Below are 21832 nucleotides of genomic sequence, written 5' to 3' on the forward strand. Positions count from 1 at the left end.
TCTGTGGTGGAAAAAAATAATCCCAAAGCATGAATATCTGTGTAGATATATTGCAGGCCCCCTTCATCAAAAATTCAGTTATTTTTTTCATTTGTAATATATGGTAAAATGACATTGTCAAGAAGAAAATGCAAATCCTGAGGCATCAAATCAAGTGGGAATAATAGGAGATGCATGGTTTAACCCTTTTATTTTAGCATGTTCAAAAATAATGTTTTGAATGGGTTTCAATGAGCACATTTTTGTGCTTAGGTGTGTTAATACCCTATTGTCCTAAAAGTCTTAAATTCGTTATTTAGAGTCCTTAAAAATGCACAGCCCTGTATATATCATAACCAATATGCATGCAAAACTAAAGATATACACTCGAAAAAAGCCCAAAACACAAAAATGTACCTGTGCACACTGTGGGGTTAAACAATGACATTAAGTTTTTGTTTAGTGAATAAAATGTAATTTCCTTCTATAGGGCCATATTCTTTGAATGGATACCGGGTTCGTGTGTACAGACAAGACTCAGCCACCCAGTGGTTCACAGGAATTATAACGCACCATGACCTCTTCAGTCGAAACATGGTTGTTATGAATGACCAGGTATGCTCACCCACCTATATTTAAATTCCGTTTAGGGTATATGTAGATCTCAACAGCCTTGCATCTGTCAAAGCATGAGTTTTATGCAAGGCCAGCTACAATATAATGCACTGCATCTTTCTTTAAGAATACTTGCTTAGAGAGAGAGTATACTGACTGTTTATTTGTGAATAAAAGGGTCACTCAATTTATTATTTAGGACAAAATAATGATTCCAAGACACGCATTTTACATGTGGACAATAATGAATAAATGTGGTTTGTGTTCAGGTGCTTGAACCTCAGAATGTGGATCCATCTATGATTCAGATGACCTTTCTTGATGATGTGGTCCACTCCTTGCTAAAAGGAGAAAACATTGGTATTACTTCCAGAAGAAGGTCACGATCCAGCCAGAACAACAACGCTGCCCATGTAAGTAAATTCAGAAATCTCTACTAGCGAGCCTTAGAAGGATACAAATGGAAAGAGTATTTAAACAGCACCTTGGAGGAAAAATATGCAATTGATGCTAGTGTAACATAATTTCCTGATGTCCATGATGAATGCTGTATGTTGTTGATGATACCTGCCAAGCTCATTTTTTTCTTTTTACACATGCAACCCAGCTTTTACTGCCTAGTTACAGTGTAGGTATAGGTTATTTCTTATACACATAACAAACTATGCGGTGCATTAGTGACATCTAAAATAACCCCAAAATCTCTTATGGCACTGTTGAAATAGATAATAATTAATTTCTAAAACACTATTTTTTGTATTATTTCTAAATTTGATAAGCTCAAAATTAATAAGTGCTTTTGCTAAGCATGCCATTTAAAAAGGAAAGGTTTTATTTGTAGAAGCATTGTTATGTCATGACTGCGTAGACTTTAAATGACAGTAGTAGTTATATGTTAATATTGCAATTATAATTTGTGTGTGCTGGATTACAGCATCTAAAAATGCACTCACCGGCCAGTTTATTAGGTACAACTTGCTCATAAAAGACTGGTCAACCTTTTCCTTTGGAGATCCATTGGTTTTTGGTATACATTCAAAAAGGTGTTAGAAACATTCTTCAGAGGTTTTTCAGGGTGTTGCTGCAGATTTTTCTATGATGTGAATCCAGTTCACTGCATCCCAAATGTGTTTATTGACAGATCTGGCAAGCGCAGAGTGTGCAGGAAACTCATTGTCGTGCTCCACAAACTAATTTGAAATTATATGAGCTTTGTTATATGGTACATTATTCTGCTGGAACTAGCCATCAGAAGATGGGTGGACTGAAGGGAGGGAGTCGATCTGATTCAGTATCAGTAGTGAGTATGGATACAGTACAATTCATGGATTCTAATCCAACCTGCAGAAATTTCTGATCCAAGAGTCATGTCTGTTCTTTAACATTGGCTGCTAAAATGACTCCACAGTGCTAGTCTGCTGGGCAGAACTTCTGGCTGCAAACCATGGAACAGGTTACAGTCTTTAGACATAAGAGAATGGAGACACCGTTCTACAGTTTTCAGTTAGGCAGTTAGCAGGCTAGCGCTAAGCAGCATTGGGGTGTGCCACCTTTTCAACAATCATGTCCACTGTGTGTACACTCAAAATACTACAAAGCCAGACAATAAGGCCCAGTGTTTGCAAAGCCGTCATTCCGAGAGGCCAGTTGGAGATTCAGTTGGAGCGTACAATACCATGAGCCCAATCAAACATTATAACAAAAGACAAACATGAAAGCACACAAAGAATATTTAGCAAGGAGGAAGAAAAATGAAATGAGCCATTAGGAATCACTTCTGAACTGGGAAAGAGTTATTATGGCATTGTTTCAGTTTCTGGCATCCTTTTCTGACCTCATGTTGCCTTTTTGGGACATAGATGCATACATCTGTACATATACTTGCCTACAATCAATCAATCATTCTTTATTTATTTATATAGCGTCTCTTATAATCAAACTTGTTTCTAGGCACTTTACAGAATCCCAGGGCCTGACCCCCAACAAGCAACAGTGGCAAAAAAACCTCTCCTTTAACAGGAAGAAACCTTGAGCAGGACCAGGCTCATGTTGGTGGACCTTCCTGCTGCTGGCTGAGGAGAGCAGAGCAGAGCAGAGCAGAGCATGACCCAGTGGGGTGACAGAGGCCTGTCAGGTGATCATGTTTCTGGATCCCGGCAGCCTCGACCAATAGCAGCATAACTAAGATGTTAACCTAATAATTAGACGACCCCCTAAGTATGATACAGAGAGGAATGTATTACAACCACATAAAATAATCAATGGACATGGTCAGCAACAATATCCAGGTAGGCTGCAGCATTTAAAAGATGCTTAACTGGTACTAAGGGGCCCAAAGTAGGCTAAGAAATTATCCTTCACACATTACACCACCAGCCCAAACCATTGATAGAAGGCAGGCTGGAACTGTGCTTCCATGTTCTTTACACTAAATTCTGACCCTATGATCTGAATGTCACAGCTGAAATCAAGACTCTTCCTACTTAGGAAGCATTTTTCCAATCTTCTATTGTCCGATTTTGGTGAGCCCGTGTGAATTGATTCCTGTTCTGACAGCAAAGTGAGACAGGAGTGGTCACCCGGTGTGATCTTCTGCCGCTATAGAACTTCTTCAAGATTCAACGTGTTGTGCTTTCAGATATTCTATTCTGTCCTTGGATAGAAAAAGTGCTTATTTAAGTTACTTTTGCCTTTCAATCATGTTGAATCAGTCTGTCCATTCTCATCTGACCTCTCACATAACTGCTCAAGACATTTTCATCCACACAATTGCCATCCACTGGATATTTTCTCTTTTGCGGACCATTCTCTGTAATCCCTAGAGATGGTTGTGTTTGAGTATCCCAGTAGATCAGTGCTTAAATGCATTGAGTTGCGGTGATGTGACTTGCTGATCATGTTCACAAGCAATTGAACTTGTCTACCTAATACAGTGTCCGGTGAATGTATTTTTAAATAAATTTTCTGCAGCAGATTATTTCAATTATGATTATGTCTGCAGATTTCTGTTCTGAAATATTTGATATTTTATGCAGTTATGTATTTTACTGCTTTCTTTTAATTTGAACGTCATTTAGCTTCTTCATCTAGATTCATAGACATTGGTCAACATTATCCAAATCTGAGAGCATGCAGATTTTCAGTTTGACACATATTTACTGTCCCCCAATGCTTATATTTCTTTATATGTTTTAGATTTAAAATCGTCATTTATTCAACACTAATACGTATACCACCCTTTCATTTTTCTGCTTCTGTATATGATACATATTGCATAGTCAAAAATGCATGATGCACATATTGAAGATGCTTATGAATGGTCCAGTTAATCATTTCTGATCCTGAAGCCTTTAACGAAATCACTCCTTTCCACATATTTTTCTATATACCTTTCTTTTTTCTCTGATTTTTTTTTTTACATATTAAAGAAGTCAGGAGGGAGACCCAGCGGGACCACTGGCAATGCTCAGGTACTCCCAACCCCTCCTCGCACAACAATTTTCAAAACCACCAGCAAAAGTAGCACCAGAGCAGCACCACATTGTTGGGACATCCTGATAATAATTAATAAAAAATAGTCCAACCTGGAAGTAACAAATGCATTTACTGACTTTTCAGCATCGTGTTGGGACAATAACTTCCCAATCTCTTTCTCCAATGAAAAAGGCATTTATAGAGACTGTTTTAATATGTGAGTTAAAAGATCGAGCTCTGTCCAAATTGACTTCAAGATTCCTCAGAGAGCGACGAGAGGTTAAGGGGATACAGAATGCTGCTGAATAATGTTTCCTAAGGGAAGCATGTACAAAGTGAAAAAAGATTGGTCTAAGTACAGAACCTTGTGGAACTCAATGGCTAACCCTACTGTATGAAGAGGGAACATCGTGGACATGAGCAAACTGGTATCTATCTGATAAATATGATTTAAACCAGTCTAGTGCTGTGCCGAGGACCTGTTCCTGTCTCTGAAACAGAATGCTATAATCAACTTTATCAAAACCAGCACTGAGGTCCAGCAGAACCAGCATAGAAACCAGTCAATGATCTGAAGCTATAAGAAGATCATTAGCAACTTTATTGAGTGCTGTTTCTGTGCTGCGATGAGCTCTATAACCTGACTGAAACATTTTAAAGGTGCTCCAGTAATTGAGTCACCACCACCTTCGCAAGAATTTTAGAGATAAAAGGAAGGTGGATATAGGCCTTTAATTTGCTAAAACAAGCAATGGTTTAATTACTGCTATCTTATAGAAGAGGGTTACATAACCTGTTGCAATTGTAGAACAATTGAGCTGATCAAGAATATGACTGCCAATGGTAAAACACCCTTCATCAAATGTGTTGGGATGGGGTCTAAAAGACACATGGTGGACTTAGATTTGACAAAGCCATTTCAGAAAAATGTAAAGGAATTTAAGGGCTCATTGGAGACCCCATATATTCCGACAGTCAAGATGCTGAGAAGATGTCCCTAGGCATGTCCTTTATCATGCCACATGCATCTTGTTTTGCTATCGGGAAAGCTTCTACCCACTTAAACCACATGTCTCCTGTTACTAGGCAGTGTGTTTTCCCTTTGGAGGGAGTTAATTCAATGAACTCCATTATAATGTGTTCAGAATGTCTGTCTGGAGGTGGCTGGGCTATCAGTGCTTCCACTTTGCAGACTTCTGGCTTGAAAGAAATTGAAGCATGTTTCACAAAAATTTTTAACCACTGGAGTGAACCCTTTAATAAACCAATGTATGGCTTGCAACATCCCGCCTTTTGATACATGATCTAACCCATGTGGTGATTTGGCAAAATGAGGCGAAATTTACCAGGGATGCGAGACTTTATCCTTTGGGCCAGTCCAAGTGGCAGTGGAACAATTGATGGTGGCACCAGCCAAGTGCCGTTTTTTTGGCTGGATTGGCAAAAGTGTCAGTGAGAGAAGAAGTGGGAGAGGTGTCATGGATGTGAGTGTATTTGCGATTTAAAGGTCCCCCAGGGGATATTTAGCTGCAGCATCAGCAGAAGCATTGCCCTTGAAAATAGGATCGAAGGAACCAGTGTGTGCAGAACATTTTAGAACAGCAATAGGGGAGTGAAGGAAGAGAGCATCAAGAAGAGCAGTGGTGAGTGTGTGATTCAAAACAGGTTTGTGTCAGAGTTTAAACATTCTGACATCACCATAAAGCACCAAAATAGTGTACGATTCCAAAGGCGTAGAATCTGACAGAAATAACAGAAAGCTCAACTCTATTTGTTTGGTCAGAGTTACAGAAGGCAGGTCCAGAGTCATATCTGGGTTTTCAAGAGGTGTGTTTCTGAGGTCTGGTGCAGACCTGATCAAGTGTTGCCAAGCAGTCATGAGGGTCACCATCATCAGGCAGAGGCAACCAGAAAGCAGGGTTAAGCTAATTGCTCATTTTACTGTGACATTCATTATGCAAAGAAGACATGGCTGATACCACAGGAATACCGTATAGCAGAAAGGTTGGCAGTTTTATTTTTCTTGTAGAATGAGGGTCAGCAATTGGGGTATCAAGAGGGTTAGAGAAACGTAGCCAACAATGTCCCTTGAGGCGGTCAGCAGCAGACCCCAGCATGCAGACACAGCGGAAGGCCCGTTGCTACTGGGTAGGTCAGTCTCTTGGGAACTGGGCTGAGAAGTGGAAGGTTCTTGGTTCAAGCCCCAGTGCAGACTAAACATTGAAGGTTTTCTGGTTGTAGGTGAAGGTGCCAGAACACCTTGAGAGCATTGCTGAGGTACCCTTGAGCAAGGTACTGAACCCACAAATGGTCATATAGAGCCCTGTAATGCAGTGGTCCCCAACCTTTTTATCACTGCGGACCGGGGGGTTGAACTCCTGGATAAGTGTGCCCACAAAGACTCACAAGCGCTACTCTCTCCTACTCGCTACGATAACGTTTAAATGTCCCTTCAAAATAAGCTACAGATACGCTACATAGACGAATTTTAAGATCATTCAGACTCAGCTAATGCATAAAACGGAAATATTTAATTATTTATTTATATTAATTAGAGGGTCATAGGTTGATTAGTACTGGCAGGATGTCATGTTATAGATACTATTATTTTACTTTATTGGCTCTAAGTTCTTCATGTAATGAAATCAACACTTTTGTGTTGTTGCTTATCCATTTCCTTGACTTCAACCCTCCTCTAGCACACAAAGCATGAAGCTCTGACTAAGGTCACTGCTACACCTCCTGTTGCTACATTTTTTTAGTCAGTCATCTGTGTAGAAGTTGCATAGGACTGTGTGAACAGCTTCTGGAGATGCAACATCCTCTGTGATCCTTGAAATTCCTTCATGGGCTCATCCAACTTACCAGTGGGCCTCCAGAGAAAAGATAGAAGGTGTGCATCCTTTTCCGGCACCTCGCCTTTATAAAACGTCAACTCAATGCCTGCCATTATTGCTATTAACTCAAGAACTCACACATCTACTAGTGTGCTGGTTATCAGGCCACTGAAGCAACTTGCTACTCAGTGACTTATCCTGGAATGATGCTCTGCAATAAATTACCACCTGCAACTTTCTTTTCTTTGGACAATAGACACTATGGTGTGGGGTTGTCATTGCAGTTCAGCTGCTGTGTTGGAATGACTGCATAGCCTTTGATTACATTGGTTTCCATGAAGCCTTTGTAATCTCCAAGAAAATCAGGATTCCTCTTAAACCTCTTTAGCAAACGTGCAATATGCCCTTCTACCACACATCAGTTACTTGGCATTTGAAGCTTCTCATTCCTGAATGGCAATCCAATTCTGTCTTCAAAGGCCATTGTTTTTCCAAAGACTACTAACGCATAACTACCTGAGCTGTAATCAGAACCTTCCTATTCTTTAATTACTCTATTTTTTGCTTTGTTTTCTGGTAAAGCTGTCTCCAACTCCAATTCTTTATTTTAACTTTAATTGTAGTTGTTTCAATCTCAAACTGCTGCTTAGTTGTCTCAGATTCAATCTCCATTTGTTGCTTCTTTGTCAGCCCTAATGCACATTCTCTGCTTCCTTTCTTGCATATATGGACAGAACTCATTGCAAGACTAACTTGAGACCCACATGTGTGAGCATATGCAACATTGCTGTCTGTGAAACACTGTCATCCAGTCCTACCTCATATTGCACTTCCTGCAGCACTGACATTTCAGGCTCACCTGAAAACCACTTTTTACTGTTTTCTTTTTCATTGATGCAATTTGCAGTTCAAACTAATTTTCTTGGTCAAACATTTTTTTTGAATCTTTAGGACAAAACATTGCTACCAATGGAAATCGATCTAACACAAATGAAGAAGAAACATAGCAAGAACTGAAAAAAAAACATGCAAAATAAAAGAGGACATATGAGAAGAGGGAAAGATTGTGTTCTTGGGACATTATTTTTTATTTACTCCTGTATCCTTGTTCCTTAGTCAACTCACTTCTTGATTGCCTATATTCCATTTCATGTCACAATTCAGATAGCCATGACTCGGGAGTCGTCGTCCTTCTAAACAAAAGTGAGGGTTTTTGGTCACTAGTACCGTATTTTTACGACTATAAGGCGCACCTAAAACTGAGATTTTCTCAAAAATCGACGGTGCGTCTTATAATATGGAGCGCCTTGAGTGTGGACTGAGTTCCAAAATCTGCTGTGCGCCTTTGGTGGGTGCACTACGGTAAACGCTCCGCCAATTGATTAGCGGCACACCTACGCGTAAGGATCCCCTAAAATGGCGCCGGTCAAGCGAGACGCGTATGAATGAGGCTTACTTTAAACTGCAGGCCATCGAATATGCGGCTGAAAATGGCAATCGAGCAATCTTAGTGTTTTCGCTTTATGAGGAGGCGGCATCTCTCCATACACGCAAGGACAACTGTTGCGCAGCGGCTGCCTGCGGATTACCAGGAGAGGGTGGCCATCTTCCGCACCTACTGCCGCGAAAAGATAACCGCGCCCAGCCACATCACCAACATGGATGAGATCCCTCTGACTTTTTACATCCCTTTGACCCACAAAGTGGAGAAAAAGGGACCAGCACAGTGGCAATACGCACAATGGGGCACGAGAAGTCGTCGTTCACCGTGGTTCTCGGCTGCCACGGAAACAGACAGAGCGCTGGATGACGGAAGGCGAACACTCCTTCACAAAGACTATGGGGCAGTGGCGGGCAAGTTATGCCACCATATGCGGGTGGATTGTAGACGCATGGGCTATGATACCGTCTTCATGTATTGGAAGAGCTTTCACAAAATCAACGCTGAACCGTGTATATTATATTATAATTATAATATAATATTATTTTAATGTGCTTCAGCAATTCTTTAGTAAAGGTTCTAAACAACCAGTGACCTGCATAACCTGGGATCCTCAGTATATTTAGGTTCTGTATGTTTATATCTCTTCGTATTATTAGGTTGTTGTCTTTCCCACAATTGTTTTGTTCGAAGTACTGTATGTTAGCTTATAAGATAAGATAAACTTTATTGGTCCCACATTGGGGAAATTCACATGTTACAGTAGTAGCCAGTGGTATACAACACTAGAAAACAAAGAAAAACTATTATGGTATGTACATTACTATGTAAATTATACATTATTTACAGAGGGGAAATTATATACAGAAGGGAATATTATACTATATGAAGAAAAATGAAAGTGCAAATAAGAGTAGAATTGTGGCATTTACAGATTGCACAGTATGTTGCAAATATGTTGCAAATATGCATAGAAAAGAACAAGAGTATAAGAAAAAAAATAATATTAGATTGCACAATAGCTTATCCGCAGATTCTGGAGGTAGTATGATTAAGTAGTGCAGAAAAAAAATATGCCAACCATGGGTTATTGGTGCTACATTAAGAGTTGTGAATGTTGTGCAATCTAACAGCAGTTGGGATGAATGACCTGCGGTACCGTTTCTTTTTACACCGTGGGTGTAACAGTCTGTTGCTGAAGGAGCTGCTTAAGGCCCCCACAGTCTCGTGTAGGGGGTGAGAGGGGGTGTCCATTATTGATGTCCGCTTGGCTAACATCCTCCTTTCACCCACCTCCTCAATGGAGTCCAGAGAGCAGTCCAGGAGTGAGCCAGCCCTTCTGACCAGTTTGTTGAGTCTCTTCCTGTCCCTCTCTGAGCTTCCACAGCTCCAGCAGACCACAGCGTAAAAGATCACTGATTCCACCACAGAGTCATAAAAAGTCCTAAGCAGTGTCCTGCACACTCCAAAGGAACCACACATGATGTTTTCCACAGGAGTGGAACTCCAGACTGAGGCTCAGGTTAAAGATGTGCAGGAGTACTCCACAGAGCTGATCTGCACAGTCCTTAAGTAGTCTGGAGTTGATGCCATCAGGGCCAGTAGCTTTCCTTGTCTTGGTCCTCCTCAGCTCCTTCCTCACCTGATCAGCTGTTATGGAGAGGCGAGGTGTGACTCCTGGTGAGTGAGGATGGGGGTTGGAGTGTGAGAGTCGATCCGGCAGGGGGTGGAGGGAGGTGGCGTGGTGTGAGAAGAGAGCTGCTGGTGTCTGAGGTGTTACGGGGGAGAGGGGGGATGGTGATGTGACAGCACAGTCAGGTCTGGGCTTTGGTGAGTGGGAGAGGCACAGTCAAATCTGTTAAAGAAGAAATTCAACTCATTTGCCCAGTCCTGCCTCCCAGATTCAGGGCCCCTCCCATTGTCCTTTGTGTGGCCTGAGATGGTTTTTAGGCCTCTCCAGACTTCTCTGGCATTGCTCCCCTTGGGGTGCTCCTCCAGCTTCCTCCTGTAGCTGTCCTTGCCTCTCCTTATCCCCCTTCTAAGCTCCTTCTGGACTCTCCTCAGCTCCTCCTTGTCCCCAGATTTAAAAACCTTCTTCTCATTCAGCAGGGCTTTTAGTTCAGGGGTCACCCAGGGTTTGTTGTTGGGGAAACACCGGACCTTCCTGGTAGGCACAGTATTTTCCACACAGAAGTTAATGTAGACTGTGATGCAGGTCGTCAGGCCGTCGATGTCCTCCCCGTGAGGTTCACATAACACATCCCACTCTGTGGCGTCGAAGCAGTCCCTCAGAGCCATGCTGGTCTCCTCAGACCAGCTCCTTACATACCTCTTGGTGGGTGGTTGTTTATTCACCAAAGGTATGTATGCAGGGGACAGATAAACCAGGTTGTGATCAGAATGGCCCGGGGGGGGGGAGGAGGTGCATGCATCCTTGGTGTTCACGTACATTAAATCCAAAGTTCTATTGTTTCTTGTGTGGCATTTCACATCCTGGGTGAAGGTTGGGAGAGTGGAGGACAGAGAAGCATGATTAAAGTCACCAGAGATGAGGAGGAGGGACTGGGGGTCCAATGTCTGAAGCTTTGACACTATGCTGTGTACAGTCTCGCAGGCAGCAGCAGCAGCATCAGCCGCTGGAGGGATGTACACGGTTATCACGATAACGTGCGAGATTCCCTCGGGAGGTAATATGGCCGAATGCTAACCGCTAACAGTTCAATGTCTTTGCTGCAGTACTGCTCCTTCACCCTGATGTGCCCTGGGTTACACCATCTATTGTTCACAAACATCGCAATGCCCCCTCTTTTCCTCTTACCGCTCTCCTTAGCTTTCCTGTCTGCTCTCACGAGTTGAAAACCGTGGGTCTCGATGGGTTTTACGTTTTATTCTCAAATTGTAATGGGGTAGGAATCTTACAGCATTACAGGTGTGTACATGCGTTATAGTTGTAGGGCTGATATATTGTAAGTATACGTAACTACAAATAAGGTAAGGTTACAGACATAAACAGTGGTTAAAAAAAAGGGTGGATGCTGCTTGGGGATTAGAGGCTCCTCTTGGGGGAGGGACCGCAGCATCACTGGACTTCAACCAGTAGGGCTTTTGTACACATCTATAAAGTCAATTGTCTTCAGAACAAAATACATTTAATGGCTGTCAGGGCTTTTTTGTTTTCTTTTTTCATATTTGAATATATTATCAGAGTTTTTAATGATTTAATATGTAGAGGTATACCTCAACAGAAAAATAAATCTGTGAACTGAAATGTTCTTTCAGAGCCATTACACACGAGCCCAAGCCAACAGCCCACGCCCAGTTATGACCTCATCAGGGCCTAGCCCAAAAAGTTCCCAGGGGATACTGGCTTCCCAGCAGTCTTGTCAATCACAGCAAAGTCTACAGCCTGCAAGTCAGTTGCACAGCTCGCTCAGCAGCAGTGGGCGGGAGCAGAAAGAACAACATAGCTGTCGCACTTCTCGGAGGAAGAGCTCTGATAGCAGTGTTCCAGAGGAAGACAAGGACAAGAGGGAAGAGACCACAGGCAGAAGTAAGGATAGGTGCCACTGCAAATACATCCATGTAGTTATGTCCTGAATTGAGCCCACCAGATGTCACTGTTGTGGAGTGTATGACTCGATCAGTAATGATGATGAGCAGGGGATTAGAGCATAAACTTGTAAGAGCAGGTTCATTATGTAAACATGTACACATTGCGTACACTGTGTTTTGGAAATATTTATTACTTAAAATGTATTCAGTGACTGAAAAATATTTATATTTAATTATATAAATGTGGTTAGGTGACATTTCATTTAAGTGATTGATGTGTGTAAAAATGCAATAGAAAAACATGCTTGACTTTGATCATTTTTATTTCAATTGTACAGATTCCAAGTTGAAGGCCAAACAGGCCGTGAACAAACGCAAACGAAATTGTGAGGAAGATGAGAAGAAGGCTGGTGTGAAACACCTGAGGATTGACGTAACTTCAGATTTGTCTGAGAGCAGTGACTCAGAAAATACACATAAGAGCACTGTACATTTTTCATACTCCTCTTCCTTATTTTTGTCATCCTCATCATCTTCGTCATCTTCTTCCTCTGAACCCAATTCTGAAAATGACCTGAAGAGTCACAGCAACAACACAAAGCTCAACATTTTGAAAAAAGATGACAAACCGCTACGTCTGCAGAGCATCAACATCAGTGATTCCGCAACCACCATTGATCAACTGTCCCCATGGGTGGATTTTCAGGAAACAGAGCAGAATAAGAAGGCTGATAAAGAGATGGGCAAAATGATTACAAAGGAGGAGGAGGAACTTGTGGCAGTAACACAGATCACACAGCTACCACAGCAACAGATTCCTTTGATGTGTGATAGTTTGCAGGGCAGCATTATTAGAAAGAATATTGTGAAAGGTATCATGTCAAAGGCTCCTGCCAAAATTTTCTAATTATTATATGAGAAGTAATCATTCCTGATTAAGTTCATCATATCACTCAATTGTGTGTCATGTAGGTTCATCCGAATCCCAAACACCGTCACTCACTCACCTCCACAGTGGCAGTGTGATTGACGTCACTGATGATGCCCAGGCAACAGTGCACAAGGAAAGTTCAGAGGCAGTGTCGGCACTTCTTGCATCTCAGAAAGCGGAATCCACCTCACCATATCTCCCACTCAACCTTTCACCGGTTTCCTCCCCTCTAATTCCCCAAGCTCCCTCACCTTCTGAAGGTAGCCAGAGGGCAGATATTGAAGCTCCTTTGCAGCAACAGGTTGTTACAGGAACTGGTGTAGCAACAGCCAGGACTGTAGACACGATGGATTTGGCTTCTACTGAGGTGATAAGGTGTGTTAACACTATTACTGTTCTAGATGATCAATTCTAACTTTAAAGTAGCACTTACCACGTAGAGTAGAATTGAGTTGTATTGAAATGTACTGAATGACTATTTACGGCATTTAACTTTACTTTTGTTAGTTATGACTATTTGAAAATTAAAATAGTTCTGTGTTTCTTCTTGAGTGTACTGAACTTGTGGAAATTATTCTGTCTTCTCTTGTTTCAGACTGCTCGCATCTGATAATGACAACGGGGCCCTGAAAACTGTTATTCCTCATCATTTTCAACATCTGCGCCAACATCCACACTACACCTCTATCCAAAATAGCATGACGAGCCAGTTCATACCTTGCGAAATAAAAAAAATGCAGCAACCCCAAATCAACATGTTTTTTTCATCTGATGAAGCAAACTCAAAATTGATTCCCAACCCAAGCTCAAGCACAGAGTTGCAGAACCCCCTTAAACATAAACTGCAGTATGCAAGCAATTCTCAATTCCAGTCAATTCCCAGTCCAATAACAACAAATATTTTTCACAGCAAGCCCCACTCAGGTCAACTCAACATCTTAAAACCCAAACCCAACATCTCACCCGAGATTACGAAACATAACATACCCAAGTGCTCTGATACTTCCTCACTGCCAATTAGTCGATTGTTGACAAAAACCGACACAGCCAAACCTATGCGGTCTGGTTTCAAGTCAGGCTCACCACAACCAGAGACAAGCAGCATCACTGCGTGCAGTGGCAGCTCCAAAAACCCTCTAATCATTGATAAAAATGACACTTTCATCGTTTACAGGGACCCAGCGCTGGTCACTTCTCATTCAGATAACTATACATCTCCTGCCATTTCCTCCAGTCATATGGCATCTTACCTTCACCCTCACTTGTGCACCCTCCACTCAACCTCACCTCACTCTCCCTGTCTTTACCCATCCCACCCCCATGCTGCCTCCCATCTCCTCGCTTCCCCTCATGCCTCTTCTCTGCCTCACTCTCATCTTTTACCATCCGGAGTTCTACCAGCTATGCTTTCGCCTGCAGCATCAATCCGGGGGGGGCACCCTCGCCTTGATTCTCCCAGTGGGCTGGGACAGCTTACATTACCCCAAGTAGCTACCGCACACCAGCAGCAGTTTTTACCGGTAAGGTTTTCATTTCCCAATTGAAAGGTATAAATAGTATAGAACCAAATGCCATTAATGCCATAAAGTAAATAAGAGAATTATATTTGTTGTCAGGGTCAGGGACCTCCTCCTCACCCTCTTCTGGCCCAGACTAACAGTGGGGGAGCAGGATTAGGACTGTACCCCATCCTCTGGCCATATCCAAATGGAACGTCAAGCTCTTACTCCCCTAGTCTCAATTTGGCCCCCACAGCTAAGTGGGTTCATCCTGAAAATCATGTTACCATGAATTCTGAGGTATCTATCAGGAGGGTATGTTTTTTTTTTTGTTTTTTTTTAAAAACCTGGTAATTTCTTGAAGTGTGACTAGAATTTTCCACTTTGAAATCCATCTTTCTGTCTGTTTTCTGTTGATGTAAATTACTATTTAAAGTGCTATTTGTTAATCATATAAGCACTTAATCAATCACTACTTCTTTTTCTCTAATAACCAATTTGTAGGGTTCGAAACATTTCTGTTTTAACTTTTCATTATAGATATGTTCTGGTGTTTTTTCCTCCTAACCGTTGCAGTGAATAGGAGAAAAAAGCATTTGTTCAAGTCATCTTACATATGACAACTACATTCCTTTCTTAAAAAAAATTACCAATAATGTAGTTTCTGAATTTGTGACAGCAGACCTAATTTTGTTGCTCTGTGAGGAGAGAACATTTCTTAGCACTTGTGAATACTGCAAATTTATGTTTCACTTTATTTAAAGATCTTTAGTCTTCATTAAAGTTGTTTTGAGTGGATATTTTGTCTTATACTGTTGTGTTCAGAACACAGCCAGTCCCTGGCTGCCACAGTCTGCTGGTAGTACTGCTGATGGTCTGGTTTTGTTGAGTCATGGTCCTATGCGGCCAGCGAGTGCTGACGCCTACCAGCCCGCTGTCGAAATTGGCACACACACAAGTGCTTCACTTTCAAAAGCTAGCAATGACATTCCCAAAGAGTAAGTACTTCCTTTTATATTTCATTTAATTGAAATAGAGTAAACTGCGAGTAGGGGGTTAAGGAAAGTTTAATGATGCAGATGATTTTCAAGCATTGGTACCTTTCTAATATGGTTCATCCAGCTTCATTAATAGTTAGTCTGCAAATCCTTTTAATATGGGAGTGTCTTGGAGACTGTGGAAATGTACATCATTATTTGTCTTAAAGATAAATGTTCTGGTCTCTTTTCTTTTTTTATTCTCTTATTGTATTAGCAAAATTCTGCATTTTTAGATAGAATTTAAAAAAATTGCTCTGAGAAGACATATGGTATGATTTCATCTAAAGTATAGCATGATGTCACACACCCTGTTTGTGTATTGATCTCCAGCCGCGCTGGCTATGCGTTCATGCACGTTCATGTGACTCGCCGCCTCCTCCCTCCTCTTGGAGCCCTTGGCCCTCCTTCACTAATAAAAACCTAATGCATATTTTCAAAGTGAAATGACCAACAGTGAAACCAAATATTCTGAAGACGACCAGGATATAACATTATCTCTAAAGGAAATGTTATAATTTACTTACTGAGTACTTACTATGTTTCATCAAATGATGCAGTAACCTCCATCCTTTCATCCCTGAAAGGTCTATAAAGAATAATCATAAAATGCTCTTTAAAAAAAAAAACTACACTTTTACAGAAATTATAATGAATCCATAAATTGATTGTGTGCAGAAATGTAGATAGGAAAGCTTTGTTTATTATTGCTTTGTTGATCCCATCAGGACGCTGATATCCCAGCGGAAAGAAGATCATACAGAAAAAAAAAAAACCCTCACTGGAAAGGACAACAGTCTACATCACCTCTACACAGACCCCCTCAGCAAGGCCCGACTGGCAAATAAAAAGGTATAACCTACCACATTTATCATTGCAATTATTTTGTTCACTGTTTTGTAATGTACCGTATTTTCACGACTATAAGGTGCACCTAAAACACAGATTTTCTCAAAAATCGACGGTGCGCCTTATAATATTGTGTGTGGACTGAGTTCCAAAATCTGCTGTGTGCCTTTGGTGGCTACGGTAAACGCTCCGCCCATCGATTAGCGGCACACCTATGCGTAAGGACCCCCTAAAATGGCACCGGTCAAGCGACACGCATAGGAGGCTTACTTTAAAATGCAGGCCATCGAATATGCGGCTGAAATGGCAATCGAGCAGATGCAAGACATTTTAATGTAAATGAGTCCATGGTCAGAGAAAGTGGAGAAAACAAGAAAGTGAACTGCGCCAAGTGAGGAAGACGAAGTTGAGTTTCCGCAGGAACAAAGCAAGGTGGCCTGAGCTGGAAGACTGAGTGGAACAGTTGGTTGTGGAACAGCGAACATCTGGAAGGGGCATCTCTACTGTCACCATTCGACAAAAGGCCAAAGCGATTGCTGAAGAAATGGACATTGAGCACTTCCAAGGAGGTCTGTCTTGGTGTTTTCGCTTTATGAGGAGGTGGCATCTCTCCATACGCGCAAGGTCAACTGTTGCACAGCGGCTGCCCGTGGATTACCAGGAGAGGGTGGCCATTTTCCGCACCTACTGCCGCGAAAAGATAACCGTGCCCAGCCACATCACCAACATGGATGAGATCCCTCTGACTTTTTACATCCCTTTGACCCACACAGTGGAGAAAAAAGGGACCAGCACAGTGGCAATATGCACAACGGGGCACGAGAAGTGGTCGTTCACCATGGTTCTCTGCTGCCACAGAAATGGACAGAGCACTGGATGACGGAAGGCAAACACTCCTTCACAAAGACTATGAGGCAGCGGCGGGCAAGTTATGCCACCATATGCAGGTGGATTGTAGATGCATGGGCTATGATACCGTCGTTATGTATTGTAAGAGCTTTCACAAAAGCCGGTATCAACGCTGAAGCAGAACCGGTTGGTGAGTCTGATTCAGATGACGAAGAAGAGGAATTCGGGATGTTGGACATTGAAATAGCGCACCTTTTTAATTCAGATACAGAAGATGAAAACTTGAATGAAGAATGAATATTTTGTTCAATAAATGTGTCGAAACTCACCATTTTACTTCTGTTGTCATTTTTTACTGTATGTTTTAGCATGCGCCTAATAATACGGTGCGCCTTGTGTATGTTTTAAATACAAATACAGCACCCGTAACTGAGACTGCGTCTTTTATTACAGTGTGCCTTATGGTCATGAAAATACAGTAAATTTGTAGGTAAAATGATGTTTTCAGGTAAAATTATGTTTTGTTTATATTTTGACATATTGTTGTGATTTATTTTTCCTGAAAATTGAATGTTCAAATTTTAATAACATGACAGCACTTGAAAACAGTATTGACTAATATTTTGTATTATATGTATGTATTACAGATTTTGTGTATAAAATAATTTATTTTATTTAGTTTTAAAATTCTTTATGACTGATTGAATTGTCATATTCAACAAATACAACAGGAACAACAAAAAAAGGAAATGAAGGAAAAATTGATCATTACAGTCACAAAACTGTATAGAAACCGAGTAGCATTTTGCTTATAAATATTCAATATTTAATTAAATTCAAAGTAAAATATAATCAAGCCATTTGGCTGTGATGTAGTTCAACATTTTTTGTCAGTGTTAATAAACTTTTCTTTAGCTGCTTTCACCCTACATGAAAACAGCACGTTATCATGGACAGACGCAGTCGTTTCTGCTCGTCCTCTCTGCAAAATGAAAGGTGTTCCAAGTCATCTGCTAAATTACCTGATGACATTGATGTCTGCCTCTTGCGTTCTGATTTTGAGACTGCAGAGACTGATCTTTGAAGGGTATCGGTCCCCCCCTCTGTTTTTTTAAATCAAAGAAGTCAAATGTGTAGCTACACAAGCTATATTGGGAGTGCATATGTGAAATACTTCATGCTTGGGGAATCCCACAGATTAGGGATTGTTTATATACCTCCAGCGTGTGTATAACCTTTTTTCAATCATGGCAGTGCACTCGGAAGATCATGAGATCTGCGGCCACTCAGCTTCTGCGGAGAAGCGATTTGGTGGCAAATTTTGGGCACTGTACGCACCACAGCTATTTATGGCAATAAATGGCAGCCTGGTGTGCTGACAGGTCCTATTATTAAATTTGGAACTTAATAGCTATATGGTCACTCAGCACTGCTAAAAAAAACCCTGATCATCTCCAGCTCTCCATCTAGCTGTGCCACCAGTGCCCTCCGTGTCCTCCACAGTTGTCAAGAATTTAGGACATTACTCCTGCGCTTAGTAGCCTAATCGCTGGAACAATAAATACCGTATTTTAGCGACCATAAGGTATTAAAAGGTGCAGTCTCAGTTCCGGGTGCTATTTCTGTATTTTACACACTGGATTATAGGGCACGGGCATCGTAAAACATAATGGTACTCTTAAACCATGCATGTATTTAGCAATGTACTCACATACATCATATTCTGTATCCGAAACGAATGAAATTAATCCGAAATGGCTTTTGCGAAAGTCAAAAAGCCGAAAAGCATTTACAGATTTTGGAACTCGGTATAAACATAAGACGCACTGCATTATAAGGCGCCCCGGCCATTTTGGAGAAAAATTAAGACTCTTAAGTGCGCCTTATGGTCGCAAAAATACGGTAGTCAAATGTCATTCGTTACAATATTTGTAGATTAAATTCCACATTAGCTAGGGACATTGTTCAACCTGTACTAATTTCAGTGTGAAAGCAATATTTAATTGACACGGGCTGCTAGCGCCTCCATTCTCCAAATTTTTGTAACAAAGTTTATCCAATAGTCAGGTGTGGGCCACTTTGGTAGCCACTATATCATGTTGATGGGCCTCTTACTGGCCACCAGTAAGGCATTTATAAGATATATGCTTTCAGCCAGTTCTGATGCATATGTCTAAGATATATAGTCTTAAAGTCCAAGATAATGTCATCGCAGAGGATTTCTTGTAGTTCATTATGCATCTCCTTCCAAAATTTTCTGTCCAAATTTCGCCAGCTCACTGTGGTACACTTCCACTGATGCTACCATATATTCGTCCAGTGTTCCTCAGTTATATTTATCCCATAATTCCTTTCCAATTTTCTTCTAATGGGTATAGTAAAGTGTGTTTTATTATCCATTAAGCGTTTGTATATGGATAATACCGTATTTTCACAACCATAAGGCGCGCCGTATTATAGGGCGCACCTTCAATTAACAGCCTATTTTAGAAATATTTTCATACACAGGGCGCACCGTGTTATAAGGCGCATAGCATAGAAACTGCGTAGTGCCTGTGGTTTCATGACGCGTTCACTAGATCGAGCTGCGCTAAAAGGAATGTCAATAAAACAGCCAGATAAGTCAGTCAAACTTTATTAATAGAATACAAACCGTCGTTCTCACAACTCTATTCACTCCCAAAACGAATAAACAGCTGTTTTATTATTTTTCCCGAGTGACGTAGTGTTTTCGCGTAACACAGTTCGTTTAATAACAGCGAGTTGTAACAGGCAGTGCAACATTTTTATCACAAGTGGATAGTGGAGTTTAATAAATCTTCGATTTAGTGCAACATTTTTATCACGTAGTACCGTTGCGGTAAATCAAACGTTAGTGCAAACAATATACGGTAACTCGAACTCTCGAAGTAGTGCAAAGCGATAGCAATAGCAATATAACAATAGCAATATAACAACGTTGTTCAAACGGTAATTTCCATATTCACAGTATGACCAGCCTTGTTAAGTTGTAAACACACAAAAGAAACACGTAAAGATCACTTTATCAGTTCATTCCTCATCCAGGAATCCCTCGAATTCTTCTTCTTCGGTGTCCGAATTGAACAGTTGTGCGAATACGGCATCCAACATGGCCGGCTCCGTCTCGTCAAAGTCGTCATCAGGGTCGGTGTCGCTGGTGTTGTCTGGCATTTCAGTGACAATCCCTGCCTTCCCGAAAGCTCGGACCACGGTCGATGCCCAGGCATTTACGATCCACTGGCCGATAGTGACGTATGACGCTCGGCGCCGTCTCCCCGTCTTGGTGAACGTGTGTTCACCGTTCGTCATCCACCGCTCCCACGCAGTTCGCAGTCTAGCTTCAAATGCCCCGTTGACACCAATATCTAGCGGCTGGAGTTCCTTTGTTAATCCACTTCTTGCTTTGTTTCCTCGGAAGCTCTGTTGAGTCTTCTTTACCTGGCGCAGGTCGTCTTGTTGCTTCCTCCACTTCCGCACCATTGATTCGTTCACGTTAAATTCTCTTGCCGCTGCTCTATTTCCGTGTTCAACTGCGTGACTGATAGCCTTCAGTTTGAACTCTGCGTCAAAAGCGCGTCTCTTGCAAAGAGCCATTTTGGGGTCTTTACAGACAGAAATGGTTTGGGACTGAATTTACTGCTGTTACCTCGGCCACGCCTACTGACTACGGTAGCCGCGATTAACCAATATTACCGTAATCCATACAAAAGGCGCTCCGGGTTAAAAGGCGCACCGTAGATTTTTTAGAAAATTCTAGGCTTTTAGGTGCGCCTTATAGTCGTGAAAATACGGTATATTCATTTTGCTCTTGTCTGAGCTATATACTCTCATAAATGACTCCAACAGGCAAAAATTTGCCTCTTTTAAATGTTTAACCTTTCTGCTGACATATCGTATCTGTAGAATTCTTACTTTATTATTACAATCTTATTTTAGATTAAATTAATGCAATGGAAAACAGATTAAATAGAAAACTTAATTGAGGGTGCTGTTTACAAATCTAGGATTTGTGGAAAAAAAATATGGTTATATTTAATATTGGGATATTCAATCACATATACAGGAAAATATTTAAAAATAAATCATCAGGCAGTATGGTCTTTAAGCCCATGCTAATGCCTTGAAGACAATCCTGATGATTTACCTTTTCCTTTTACAGGACTCAGTTCAGGCAGCTGACCAAGCCAGTACATACAAAGAGGAGAATCGGCAAATCTTGAAAGAGAGTATTGAGGTTGCGCCATTCACTGCCAAAATCCATCGCATCAGTGAGCCAGTGATGGATAAGGACCGAGAGAGATGTAGAGATGCAGGCTTCTTAGTCCGGACGCCAGTTCTGCCCTGCCAAAATGTAAAGGGTGGCCATGCCCATGGCATTCAGTCAGACAAAAGCAACTATTTCACCACACTGTCCACCACTGTGGTGAATGAGCCTTCAAGGCTTTATCCCTTAAAAGATTTTAGCTCATTCTATGACAAAATGTCTGCTGGTGCTTCTGTAGTGGTGGGTAGTGTTGGAGCCACTGTGTCTAACCAAGGATCCCTTTCCCTGGTATACTCTAGATGTAAATCTTCCCTCTCTAAGCCCCCACCTCTGATCAGGCACCAATCTGAGGGAGGTGAGGGTTTAGCAGGAAAAATCACTGAGCAGCTTAGCCATAAGCTCACAATAGTCCAAAAGCAGCACCATACAGGTAGTGACAAAATAGAGTGCTACAGTTCTTTGTTTTGTCTTTTGTTTTGTTCTA

At 41.4% G+C, this 21832-nt stretch overlaps 1 protein-coding gene across 1 annotated transcript in view; it reads left to right on the plus strand.

The window, feature by feature from the left end:
* The window catches only part of jmjd1cb (jumonji domain containing 1Cb), a 98541-nt gene that overhangs the window by 39960 nt on the left and 36749 nt on the right, over positions 1-21832 (plus strand). The window contains 11 exon segments of the mRNA XM_057055591.1: positions 470-594; positions 864-1007; positions 4023-4064; positions 11626-11896; positions 12237-12770; positions 12871-13204; positions 13425-14349; positions 14446-14628; positions 15154-15326; positions 16094-16217; positions 21244-21831. Coding sequence (XP_056911571.1) covers positions 470-594; positions 864-1007; positions 4023-4064; positions 11626-11896; positions 12237-12770; positions 12871-13204; positions 13425-14349; positions 14446-14628; positions 15154-15326; positions 16094-16217; positions 21244-21831 — 3443 coding nt within the window.

This window comes from Takifugu flavidus, chromosome 1 (assembly GCF_003711565.1).
Source record: "Takifugu flavidus isolate HTHZ2018 chromosome 1, ASM371156v2, whole genome shotgun sequence".
Taxonomy (NCBI): domain Eukaryota; kingdom Metazoa; phylum Chordata; class Actinopteri; order Tetraodontiformes; family Tetraodontidae; genus Takifugu; species Takifugu flavidus.